The 14,046-nt window shown below is 41.9% G+C and overlaps 1 protein-coding gene across 1 annotated transcript in view; it reads left to right on the top strand.

Moving 5' to 3' along the window:
• The window catches only part of si:dkey-11f4.7 (piezo-type mechanosensitive ion channel component 2), a 648,587-nt gene that overhangs the window by 22,432 nt on the left and 612,109 nt on the right, over positions 1–14,046 (top strand). The window contains 2 exon segments of the mRNA XM_051709767.1: positions 5,975–6,194; positions 6,305–6,518. Of these exon segments, the coding sequence (XP_051565727.1) occupies positions 5,975–6,194; positions 6,305–6,518 (434 nt within the window).

Here is a 14,046-nt window from a genome sequence, read left to right as displayed (position 1 = left end):
TTAAATCAGAAACCTATTCATGTATCAAATCTACAGTATAATCATTCCGTGGAGACAATGCAACTGAAAAACAATTATGAATTTCACTTTTACATTCAATATTTTTCCTGGTACCAGTCAATGTTTTCATTATTGCCATAAACGACTCAAACAAACTTTAAAGTTGAAAAGTTTGTGGTTTTCTTGGTCGGCTGTGTCACTCAGGCCCAGTTTAAACTGAAAAACGCAGATTTGCACGTATGCGAGTTTCCGTACCAACACACGTTTTATCACTTGTAGAGGTGTGTTTGATTACTTGTTTAAAGTAAATAAAGGCAATTTAGAACTGGAATTTGTTTAAGGCATTAAAACTGGTAGACCCAGTTATCTAACAGCCATTGTAAACCTTTCCAAAATAAACAGTGAGATTTTATATACAAAAACACAACAATACAATCACATAATTTCAGATGTGTATATTACTAATCATTTGATAATTTAATAAATGTCGGCCTATAGTCTATATTTCACCCAGAGGGGCACCTCAGCCCATGTGGGCAAAGGGGCAGTTGCTTGGGCCACTGTAGCTACCCCCGTGTATGTGTTTGGAACCAAGTATACTACAGAGAAATTTAATGTCAGAGCGGGATTTGAGCGAAGACTTTTTTACCGGTGAGCGTTACTTGAGCTGAGCGTCCGCTTGGGCCGCGAGTGGTTGAGCGAAGCACACATGCATGAAGCGGGTTATTGAGAGGAGTGTCACACCGCTCCGCTTCGCTCACATGCTCTGCTCCCTGCTAATTCAGTGTCTGGGGGACGGAGCTTCAACTTCTCTCAAGAGATTATTTTGTGAGATAATGGGGTGTCAATTAACTTCTCCGATTAGTTTGATAGAAAGGCTTTGCAATGGAGAAATAAGGGCATGAACTTCCTGTTCAATACAAAACCAGGGAGGGGCTCTCTCAGGTGGAAGCGACCAATGAGCCAAATGTCTGAGACCGAATGCATAATAATAAAACAAAATCTTGGGTAGGCCTAGCCCACCTTTGTCAGTCGGCCTATGTAACTTAATAAAATGTAATCTAGGACACTTACCATTCCAAATGAAGGACTTCACTATGCTATCAAATTGCTTGAAATAAGAGAGGGGGACATCTACAGGGAGAGATTGTAACAGGTAGTTAAATTTTAGAAAACAATTCATTTTAATAACATTAATCTTCCCAATCATAGATAAATGTAATGAAGCCCACCTGCCCACATGCCCACTTTTCATTATGGGGTCAAAATTAACTCTAACTTAATTGACAAATTTGCTGGGATTAAAGTGTCCAAATACTTAATGCCATGTTTTGGCCACCGGAAGGTGCCCGGCTGGAAAGCTTTGGTCAAAGCTTTGGATTTAAACCAACTGGCTCTGTATCCCGAGAACTTAGAAAAGGAATTAATAATTCTATGGAGGCAAGGCATAGATCTAATGGGGTCAGAGACGAATAATAAAATATAATCTGCATAAAGCAAAAGCTTATGCGCCACCACCCCTGGAAAATCACCTTCCCTTCTTATTGCGACTGCTAATGGTTCCACGGCCAGACAGAACAATAATGGGGAAAGAGGGCAACCCTGCTAGGTGCCCCTATCCAGAGTAAAATAGTCTGAAATTAATCCATTTGTTTGTACCACCGCTACCAGGTGTCTATAAAGTAACTTAATCCATCCAATAAAAGTATTCCCGAACCCCTATATTTCCAAAATCTTAAAAAGATAATCCCATTCTACCATATCAAACGCCTTTTGACAATATTTTAATGTCTAGCTGGATCAGGGAAATTGGACGATAACTCTTACACTCGCTTGGATTTTTGTCCTTTTAAAGAATCAGACTGATCCGGGCTTGCGTCATGGTTGGAGGAAGCTTTCCATTCTTTAATGATTCTGTATAAACTTCTAACAAAAGTGGAGCCAGTTCTGTAGCATAAGATCTAAAAAATTCAGCAGCAAAGCCATCTGGCCCCGGAGCATGCCTGCAGCCAAGACCTTAATTACTTCGCCAAGCTCCTCCAAGTTTATCTCAGAATCAAGAAAATGTTTTGCTCAGTCATCAGTTTAGGGAGTTCTAATGGTTCCACAAAGTTTCTAATATTTTCATCAGTAGACAAAGATGTGGAGCTATAGAGATCAAGATAGAATTCTTTAAAAGCATTAATAATATTAATGGCTGAGGTAAAAACTTCATCACCAGCAGATTTCACTGAGGGAATGGTAGAAAAAGACTCTCTCTCCTTTATATATCTAGCCAAAATCTTCTCTGCTTTGTCCTCCGACTCAAAAGTATGAATAGCAGAAACTCCACCTTCCACGACAAAATAGTATTATATCTGTATTTCAATCGGGTCAATTCTCTGAGGCCATCAGACAACATTCTGCACTTCAGCTCTGCCTCGGTACTTTTAATAATCCCTTCCAACTCCATGAGTTCTCGTGCTTTGGATTTTTCGATGAATGAGGCATACTGTGATCCAACCCCTAAGAACTGCATTAAGTGCCTCCCAAGCCATGCCCACAGAGGATACTGAGGACCAGTTGGTCTCCATATAAACATTGATTTCAGCCTTTAACATTTGTTGAAATTCAGGCTTTTGCAAAAGGGATACATTAAAGGCCCAACTATATGATTTCTATATGAAACTCACCAGGGTGTGATCTGAGACTAAAATGTTTCCAACTGAGCAATCAACAACAGATGAAATGAGTATATTATATATATATATATAAATCTATTCTAGAATAAATCTTATGGACTGATGAAAAAAATGTATAGTCCCTACCAGATGGGTTCAAATGTCTCCAAATATCTGTAAGACCTAGATTTTTACACATCCTGTGAAGTGTCACTGTTGCTCTAGGGGGCTTACACACTTTTGCTTCACTATGACCAAGGACTTAGTCAATCAAAAAATTAAAGTCTCCTCCCAATATTATAACACGAGGGGATCCAGCGGCTTGCAACATCCCTTCAAGATCTATAAAAAAAGCCCTGATCATCAGCGTTAGGTGTGTAAATATTAGCTAAAATCAATCTTTGCCCCTGGATTTCTGCTAAAACTATAATGGACTCTTCCTAATTTATCTTTAATCTGTTTGAGACATTTGAATTGTAGATGCTTACCTATCAATGTAATGACTCCCCTGCTCTTATTTGAGCCAGCACTAAAGAAAACATTTCTTGCCAAATTTTTCAGCTTCTTGCAGGGAAAGATGTGTTTCTTGAAAAAACACTACATCATATTTCTTAAGTTTAAGAAGAGACTTCCTTCTTTTTATTGGGTGCCCCAACCCATTTACATTCCATGTGGAGAGAGACAATCCACTCATATTAACATTTGACATTCTGACATATTAGAAAAAATAGATTGTGTGTCAAAAATAAAATTATTAAAGACCACATTCCAACATTAGAGCAACAATCAAACCTCCCCCAGAACCAAACAACCAGAAAAAAGAAAAACGTGTGCATTAACCCCGTGCACTACAGCGCCAACTGGTGTCCATCCCTCTAAACTCAAACAGTCCATGTACGCCTACGAGATGCCCCACGACAACTTTGTCTTCAAATGCTCAAGTCTGGTGTTTCTGTAAAAGTTTTGTGAGACAGAATTACACAACAGAAGATAATCTATAAAAAACTCCAGCCAATATGCAGAATAAACACAAAGAACGTATAGATTCAACCACATAACTGTCCCGAAGGTGTATTCCTCCACAAAACAGATTCCAGCCGCTAGGCGGAACCAGCACAAAAAAAAACAAACAAAAAAAAAAAAAAAGACGCTCCTTTTCTTTGGACAGTCAAACGGATGTTTTGTGAGCCGGCCCATTCGACTGCTACATGAGTACAACAAATGACCTAATCACTCCAATGTCCTGCAAGAAATACTCCACAAAACGAATTCCAGCCAGTAGAAGGCATAAGCACAAGGAACGTTTAGATTCATCCACAACACTGCCCTGGAGGATTGTTATTCCATAAAACAAACTCCAGCCGCTAGGCGGAACCAGCACAAAAAGAACAAAATTTGCTCAGTTTCTCGAACAATCAAGTGAATGTTCAGTAAGTCAGGCCCACTTGGCTGCAACGTGAGTACCACAAAATAACTTACTTACTCGCGTAACACGAGATCTTTTTTGGATGATCTCAGAAATTTGGCTAGAATTGATCGGGGCCTGTCTCCCTCAGCGGATTGCCGAGCTGGAACTCTGTGAGCTCGCTCAATTTCCAGCTTATGGCCTGTTATGTCAAGCAGACTCGAAAAGAGCCCATCCTGCTCCCTCAGGAATTCCAACAATACGATGTTATTCACCGACTACGATTCTCCATATCCTCCAGCTTCTCCCAGACGTGCTCCAAATCCACCTTGGTCGCTAGCGGACTAGTGGCTAATTTCCTTTCTGATGACTCCAGATAATCGATACGTTTCTCGAAATCCCCCACTCTTGTAACCACCTCAGTGAATTTTGTCTCCATGGCAGTGATCGATCGACATATTACAGCAAGATCCTCCAAGTCAGCAACAACCTTCTTCAGCATTGCCGACAAGTTCAACAATTCTATCTGAATTTCCCGCACTTCACTGGCCAAATCTGCTCCCTGGTCCGCAGTCTTGTCAAGGGCATCAGCTTGAGCATGTAAGAGTCTTTTAATGTCTCCAGAACCAGAAGATTTTGAATTCCTTGACATATTGTCTTCCTAGAACAGTTATGGAACAGGGTGTATCAAATCTCACCAGTTTATGACAATAATAGTGTTAAAACTAGCAAAGTGCGCAGAGCTGCCATTCACACGTCCGAACCTCGCATGGTGCCACGTGACTCCCGTGACCAGCTTTCCTTAAACCCTGACCAGTTCCCCAATCCCTGCCACTGAAATGATGCTACCACCACCATGCTTCACCATTGGGATGATTTTAAGCAGGTGATGAGCGGTGCCTGGTTTCCTCCAGACATGACAGTTCAATCTTCATTTCATCAGACCAGAGAATCTTGTTTCTCACATTCTAAGAGTCCTTAAGGTGCTTTTTTGCAAATTCCAAGTGGGCTTTCATGTATCTTGCACTGAGGACAGGCTTCCATCTTGCCACTCTGCCATAAATCCCAGATCGGTGGAGTGTTGCACTGATGGTTGTCCTTCTGCAAGTTTCTCTCATCTCCACACATGATTGCTGGAGCTCAACCAGAGTGACATTCAGGTTCATGGTCACCTCTCTTACCAAGGCCCTTCTCCCCTGATTGCTCAGTGTGGTCAGACGGCCAGCTCTAGGAAGAGTCCTGGTTATTCCATACTTCATCCATTTAAGATTTATGGAGGCCACTGTGCTCTTGGGAACCTTACATGCAGCCAAATTTATTTTGTAGCCTTCCCCAGATCTATGCCTTGACACAATCCTGTCCCTGAGCTCTGCAGGCAGTTTCTTTGACCTCATGGTTTGGTTTTTGCTCAGATATGCATTTTCAGCTTTGAGACCTGTGTGTCCCTTTCTAAATCATGTCCAATCAACTGAATGTTCCACAGGTGGACTCCAATCAAAATGTAGAAACATCTCAAAGACAATCCAGTGAAATGGGATGCATCTGAGCTAAATGTCAAGTGTCATAGCAAAGGGTCTGAATACTTGTGTCAATGTGATATTTCAGATTTTTCTTTTTTCAGAAATCTGGTTTTAGCTTTGTCATTATGGGGTATGGAGTGTAGATTGATGTGAAAAATAAATAAATAATTTAAAGTATTTTAGCATGAGGCTGCAACATAACAAAGTGTGAAAAAAATGAAGTGGTTTGAATACTTTATGAATGCACTGTATATACAATATATATATATATATATATATATATATATATATATATATATATATATATATATATATATATATATATATATATATATATATATATATATATAGGTGGGGTGTCACTTTAATCCTATCTTCATATTTGACAGGGTGTAGATGGAGAGATTTCTGACTCAGAAGCTGAAGAGGAGAGTAGAACATCAGAGGATTCTTTGTTAGACACCTCTGAAGAGAACTGCTCCCCCACAAGCGCCGCTCCTGGCATCCTGCTGAAACTGATCATATTTATGTCTGGCCTGAGACTTCTCATCTCCCCTGTTTTGAACACTGCTGGGAAGGTATTGGTGACTGTTCTGCTGGGTCTTGCAGGTATAACACATAGAAATGGTATTACATATAGACATGCATGCATTCATTGTGGAGCATATCTCTATGGTAGATACAGCAGTCCATGATGTTATAAACTTGTATGTTAACAGGTATAACTTTGCCCTCACTGACATCAGCACTGTATTTCATGGTGTTTCTTGGCCTTGTATGGTGCTGGGTATTGGGCTGCTCCATCTCACTACTGCACTTCAGCTCTTTGTGTGTAATGATGTCCATCTTCAGTGGAGGACACATCATCATCCTTTACCTCTACCAGCTTCCTCTCATCCAGCAGCATGTTTCTCCTCGGGATGCCTTTGCCAGGTGCCCTGCATATCTCTGTCCAGTCTGATCCAGTAAAGGCAAACACAATGCCATGCACATCACGCAAATATGCTGTAAAAGTATGATTTTAGAACAAGCAAACAGTAAGCACATCATGTACTAAGTCTGACAACATTTGTGAAAAATACATCTACTGTTCTTAGTTTTTCTAGTTTGATACAGTTTTGTTTTTCATCAGAATAACAATTTGAGTAGAAAGTTGAATTGAAATAAACATTATTTTGAGAATGTATTAATATTTGGTATGTCCTCCTTTTGATCTAATGACATAATACACTGAAACTGGTATGAACAAAACTTTTCGATCCATGTTATTCAAGTATGATTTGCAAATGCTTCAAATGTGCTTCAATTGAGGCTAGTAAATCTGACCTTTTGAAAAAAATATATGATTTAACATGGTCAGTGTCACATATTTAGGCTACTTTTGATTTGTGACCTAAAAATAGTGCAAAATATTAAACATTCCAGTAACACTTTACAATAAGGTTGCATTTGTTTACATTAGTAATTGCATTAAGCATCATGGACAAACAATGATTTCTAACAGCACTTATTAATGTTCATTTATAAAAAAATACAGCTGTTTAATTTAAGTTCATGTATTTTCATAATTCAAACTTTTTTGGTGTTAAAATACTTTCTCCTATCCCAGCCTAATATGTTGGGACAACTATACGTAAGCCAATTATAGGTTTATTTTTTCGAAAACTGTAAAAACTGTGTGTCTGTGGCACTTTTGAGCGACCTGTGTCATGACACAACAACATTTACTCAACCAATGGCATGGGATAAGGCCAGGACTATCTGTTTGTTTTATTCATGGAAGACAGGGGACGTGTTCAAAAAGCTGTTTTGAAAGCAGTGTTTATATTTGCTATTACGCTTGGTGGCGCTAGAACTGCAAAAATTACACACAAGCCAAAAATCAATTTTTTTAGAAGTTAACGGATATTGTCATGTTGTGTAGATTTTTTAACACCTTTTATCCATTTATTTTAAATCAGGGTGGATAAAGATTGTCAATCTGTAACAGTTCGTGGAAAGGAGGATGATGGGGCCGGCTTGAAAAAACACGTAGACATTTATTGTTGCACTTTTCAGTTGCACACAATAAGGCCACTTTTCAGCAGTACACAAAAAGTACCTTAAAACCTGTTTTATTGGTTACAATACTTTTTCTATAAAAAGTAAAAGTACAAAGGTATTAAGAAATAAATTACAATATCAGCTGAATAATAATAGCGTTGGGGAAATGACCTAAAGCAATGTCGAATCCACAATCTTATCAGGTTATCAGTCCTTATATATTAAGTGTCTCTAGGTTGGAAAATTCCCTTGATGATGTAATATGAGAGCCTTTAAAACCCTCTGCTGAAGTCTTTTCAGCAGATGACGATGACGACTTCTGTCTCATTTTCTCTGCAGCCTCCTTCGTCTCATCTGCAAAATAAATCAATTTGCTTTCGTACATGTAGGTCTATGCTTTTTATCGTAGGTTACATTTTTGTAAGTTACATTTCTCTATTCTAATACATGCAATTGTTCTCCTATCCTAACCATAAGTACTTAATAAAACCGTTTAAAACAGTTTACAACAGTTTCAAAACTCTTTTTCATATATGATTGTACTCAAACAGCTGCATGTCTGAAGGCAAATGCTTAGACTGACTATAAGGACTAACACTGCTTTCAAAACTAATACATTGATGCCATCTACTGGTTATTAAAATTTCAAACAAGGTAAAATATATCAAGCTTAATGCATGCATAGTAAAATATAACAAACATATAAGATGTAATAATTGCAAGGTTACATATTATTAAAATAAGAGTCATTAACTAACAGGGTAGACACATAGCATATGCATATTTCTCATTATCCACAACAATATTTACAGGTTGCACATGTGTAAATTTGACAGCATGCGCAAAAATGGTCCAAGCTGATCTACTAACGTAGTATATCTTTCATGTGTGCAAAATAGCATGTCTGGGCAATTTTTCAGTGTATCCCCAAAATTAGCTTGCAATTTTGCCTCTGCCAATGTGCAAAATAGGGTGGGGAAATAAAACGCACACATGAAGTGATTTATCACGACTGAAAATCATTTTAGAAACGAATGCCAGATCTTGCCCTGAGCTTGCGAGATCAGATCCGCATCTAGCATCCATGCCATGTCACAGCCACGCCTCAGCCTGCTCCATGCCATGTCACAGTCGCGCCTCAGCCTGCTCCATGCCATGTCACAGCCATGCCTCAGCCTGCTCCATGCCATGTCACAGCCACGTCTGAGTCTACACACAAATGTCATTGCTTGAAGGCCTTCACGGCCCTTGTCTCCAAGTTGAATTATCCGCCACTGATATCAGTGCGTAGGGCCACGAAGGCTCTTTCCCACAAATTGTCAGTGCCCTTGCCTGCCACGACCAATGAGCTGACGGCCACGCCTGCCACGGCCAATGAGCTGACGGCCATGCCTGCCACAACCAACGAGCCAACGCCCATGCCTGCCACGGTCAACGAGCCAACGCCCATGCCTGCCACAGCCAACAAGCCAATACCCATGCCTGCCACGGCCAACACCCACACCTGCCATGGCCAATGCCCATGTCTGCCACGGTCAATGAGCTGGAAGCCTCGTCCGTCCCTGAGCCAGCATTTCCAGCCTCGTCCATTTCAGAGCCAGTGTTGCCAGCCTCGTCTGCCCCAGAGCCAGCGTTGCCAGCCTCGTCCGCCCCAGAGCCTGCGTTGCCTACTTCGGCCGTCCGGAGGAGGAGGAGAGGAAAGGCTTCCGTTTCCAAGTCTCTGCCAGTGTTCACGACCACAGAGATTGTCTCCAATTCTCAGCCTATGTTCACGACCACAGAAGTCGTTTCCAAGTCTCTGCCCATTTTTACGACCACAGAGGTCGTCTCTGAGTCTCTGTCCATGTACATGACCATAGAGGTCATTTCCAAGTCTCTGCCAGTGTTCACGACCACAGAGGTCGTTTTCAATTCTCTGCTCATGTCCACGACCACAGAGGTCGTTTCCAAGTCTCTACCAATGTTCACGATCACAGAGGTCGTTTCCAAGTTCTGGCAGTGTTCACGACTACAGAGGTCGTTCTCGAGACTATGTCCATGCCTATGACTACAGAGGTCATTCCCGAGACTATGCCCATGTTCACGACCATAGAGGTCATCTCCAGGTCTCTGCCTATGCCTACGATCACAGAGGTCGTTCCCGAGTCTCTGTTTATGCCCATGACCACAGAGGTCGTCCCGAGTCTCAGTCCATGCCCACAACCACAGAGGTCGTACCTGAGTTTCTGTCTATGCCCACGACCACAGAGGTCGTTCCCGAGTCTCAGTCCATGCCCACGACCACAGAGGTCACTCCCGAGACTCTGTCCATGCCCACGACCACAGAAGTTGCTCCTGAGACTCTGTTCATGACCATGATTACAGAAGTCGCTCCCGAGACTCTGTTCATGTTCACGACCACTGAGGTCAATTCCCAGTCATCCTGGACTCTTAGCCTCGAGCCTGCCATGGCTCTGCCATCTACAACTTTTCCCCTTGAGCCTGCAATGGCTCCGCCTTCCATGACAATGCTCCTCGAACTTCTCATGGCTCTGCCTTCCATGGCTTCACCCCTCGAGCCTCTTATGGCTCCGCCTGCCACGGCTCCACCCCTCGAGCCTGCAACGGCTCTGCCTTCCATGGCTCCTCTTCTCGAGCTTCCCATGGCTCCGCCTTCCATGGCTTCGTCCCTTGAATCTCCCATGGCTCCGCCTTCCACGGCTCCAATCTCTAGTCTGTGGTCACCACCCAGCTCTCCTGACCCTGTTTCAGCTCAGGGGCCATCAACCAGGCCTCTTGATCCAGTTCCTACCCTGAGGTGGCCTCCTGGGTCTCCTGGCCAACCACCTGATCTGCTCTGGTCTTCTGGGTCTCCTGGCTATCTGCCTGATCTGCTCTGGTCTTCTGGATTTCCTGGCCATCTGCCGGATCTGCTCTGGTTCCCTTGGTCTCATGGCCGTCCGCCTGATCCGCTCTGGTCTTCTGGGTCTCCTGACCATCAGCCTGATCTGCTCTGGTCTCCTGGGACTCCTGGCCGTCCGCCTGACCAGCTCTGGTATAACTGGTCTCATGGCCGTCCGCTTGGTCTGCTCTGGTATAACTGGTCTCATGGCCGTCCGCCTGGTCTGCTCTGGCTCCCTTGGTCTCCTGGTTTTCCACCTGACCTGCTCTGGTATCCCTGGTCTCATGGCCATCTGCCTGGTCTGCTCTGGATTCCTTGATTCCCTGGTTGTCTACCTGATCTGCCCTGGTTTCTTTGGACCCCGGCATCGCCTGCCTCCTTGCTTCAGGAGCTCCTCGCAGGCGGGGGAGTGGGGGGGGGGTCTGTCATGAATCCCGCCTTTGTTTTTCCTCCCGCTCACCACCAGAGGGCTCCATCACCTGGGGTTTGACTTTAATTCTCTGGACTCCATTTCCCATAATCCCCATACCCATCATTGATTACCTGTTCATCTGTTTCCAATTCACTCAGCTATTTAAGTCTCACTCTCACTCGCTGTCATTGTGAAGTCTTGTTTTGCCCAGGCTGACATTTCTGAGTGTTTTCTTAGTTTGTTGAATTACCTGTGTATTATCCTGGACTGTTTACCCTGTCTTTGATCCATTGCTGTCTGCCTACTATTACTGCCTTGTTATACCTGCATATAACCTGCGATTGTCTGCCGCCTGCCCCGATTTCTTGTCTGTTTATTGAATACCCCTCTGGACTGCCTTTGATATTACTGCTGCTGGTGATTTACTCCTGCATGTCTGAATTGCTATGTTTATTGTTATTAAAAGCTGCACTTGGATCTCAACTCTGTTGACTCATCATTACAACATCAGTGTTGTGCACTTTCATTTAACTATGGAGCATAATTAAGGCCTGTACTGACAGTGCCCATGAATGCAATGTCTCTCTCATCTGCATTTTCAGTCACATTCACTTGATTTTTACATTCACTGATAGCCCCAGACATGCAAACTTGGGCATAATATCCTTTCTTTCTGCAGTGGTTGCAATACACATCTTTGTTGGACAATGTTGTTTGCTGTGGGATGGTGTTTTCCTGCATCTTTTACACAAAGTGGGGTTTTCTGTTTGTTTTCCTGTCATCTCCTTAGGGGACCATTTTCTCAGCACATTGCCTCTGCCTTGACTATTCGATCTCTGTTGAGCACGAACAATATCAGTATTCACTGTATTATCACCTTTAAAGTTGGATTTTAGTGCCTCGTGTTGCTTTTTCACCAACTTGCTTTGGTGAACATGAATGGCAACTTTCTCTAACATAAGTTCAGGATCCATCTGTAGCTGCTCCCACAGCTTTTTGCCTCACAATCCTACAACTAATCTGTCTCACATAATTTCACTGTGCAGCTGTCCATAGCCACAGTGCTCAGCCATGCAATACAATTTAGTGATGAAATTGTCTGCTGTTTCTCCAGCTTTTTTGTACCTTATAAAAACTTTTCCTGTTCAAAGATTACATTTTGTCATACCACAAAACATTACTTGAATTTCTCTTTGACAGTCTCATACTCACTGATTTCCTCTGTCATTAATCGCAGCGATGTGAGAATGCACTCTGCCTCATCTCCTATGGTGTAAATGAGCGTATTCACCGGGTTTTCCGCTTGCAATTCCAGTCCAGATGCAACTCTAAATTTCTCAAACCTTTTAATCCACATTGGTCATTCCTCAGGTTTTGTGAAGTCAAACTTTTGTGGTGGGGGTAATGAAACCGGTCCATTTCGCTGCTTTACTGCATCACACTCTGCATGCGGTGCACTTTTCCCGGACTTTGGCCTCAAGTAGCGTGAGATTCCTTTCTCTTCCACGGTGGGAATAACTCTCAGACACTTTCATCACCATTTATAAGTAGGACTCTGACACCATGCTGTGTTAGAAAGACTGTCTTAAAGGTTTTTACCCTGCTCATAAGAATCAATCTCACTCAAATTTATTAACCACTCTTGAACTCCTCTGCTCGCCCACAAGGCGGCAGTAATAAACTGTAACACTATAGTAAAAGCCAATAATTTAGGTAATACAATCTTCATATGCCGCTCAGCATCAGTGGGGCTTGCACAGCAAAGACACATTTTGTGAATGTGCGAGGAGCCAGGAACAACCCGAACGGTTGGACCTTGAACTGGTATGCAGTCCCCTCGAAGGCGAATATCAAGAATGGCCTATAAAAGCCTTTCTTCTTTTTGCCTGTTGGTGCTTTCTCTATTGCATATTTGGAGAGGGTAATTTGTACCTAAAGAACTGGTGTGTCCCGCACCAGTACGATAGAGGAACGAATGACAAATTTTTGACCTGAAACAAATATCCAGTCCAGATTGTGCTCAGCTCCCAGCTGGAGAAACACAAAAGACTCCGCCATGCATCCAAACGGTGGTTCACTTAAAAGGTTGTATTAAACGTGTTTACTAACAATGAGGAGGACAAAATCATCCTTTAAAAATACCTCTAAATGACATTCATTGAATTAAAGGGAAAAAAAATAAATGTTATTAAGTTTAATTCAGTGAAGAAATTCACTGTAAAAAAATCGTATTATCAAGTGTTTTTTGTCTTTTTTTCCATTTAAAATTGTCTAAAGATCCTTAAAACAAGATACATTTACTTGAGAAGCAACATATGAGATATTTAAACTTGCTTTAAGAGAATGTATCTTAAATATAATGTATTTTGTATATAAGTGTATTTTTTCACTTGGTTTCACTTATGCGAGTGCAGTAAAGACAAAATATATTCATGATCTATTCTCTAAAAGCAAGTCTAAATATCTTATATGCTGCTTCTCAGGTGAATGCATCTTTGTTTTTTTAAAGGATTTTTAGATATTTTAAAATATTTGTATTTTTAATATTACATTCAACATTCTCAGATAACAATTTTTTATTCTGCACTATAGCTGCTAAAGAAAATGTACATTGTTTTAAAGGAGTTTTAGATATTTATATTGGAAAACAAGCCAAAACAAAAACAAATCAAAAATGTATTTTGTTACTACTTCTGGAGTCGCGGGTTCAGATCTCCTAAGCAACCAAATTGGCCCGGTTGCTAGGGAGGGTAGAGTCACTTGGGGTAACCTCCTTGTGGTCGCGATAAGTGGTTCTCGCTCTCAATGGGGCACGTGGTAAGTTGTGCGTGGATCGCGAAGAGTAGCATAAGCCTCCACATGCTGGGAGTCTCCACGGTGTCATGCACAACGAACCATGTGATAAGATACGTGGATTGACTGTCTCAGAAGCGGAGGCAACTGAGACTTGTCCTCCACCACCCAGATTGAGGTGAGTAACCGCACCACCACCATGAGGATCTACTAAGTAGTGGGAATTGGGCATTCCAAATTGGGGAGAAAAGAGGATAAAAAAAATAATAAAATAAAATATTTTGTTGCAGTGTGTAATGGGGTGAAGACTATCTCTTTTTTAACTCACAAAA

Source organism: Myxocyprinus asiaticus, chromosome 11, assembly GCF_019703515.2.
Source record: "Myxocyprinus asiaticus isolate MX2 ecotype Aquarium Trade chromosome 11, UBuf_Myxa_2, whole genome shotgun sequence".
NCBI lineage: Eukaryota > Metazoa > Chordata > Actinopteri > Cypriniformes > Catostomidae > Myxocyprinus > Myxocyprinus asiaticus.
The sequence above is the reverse complement of the archived record's forward strand: the minus strand, read 5'-3'. Positions and strand labels throughout refer to the sequence as shown.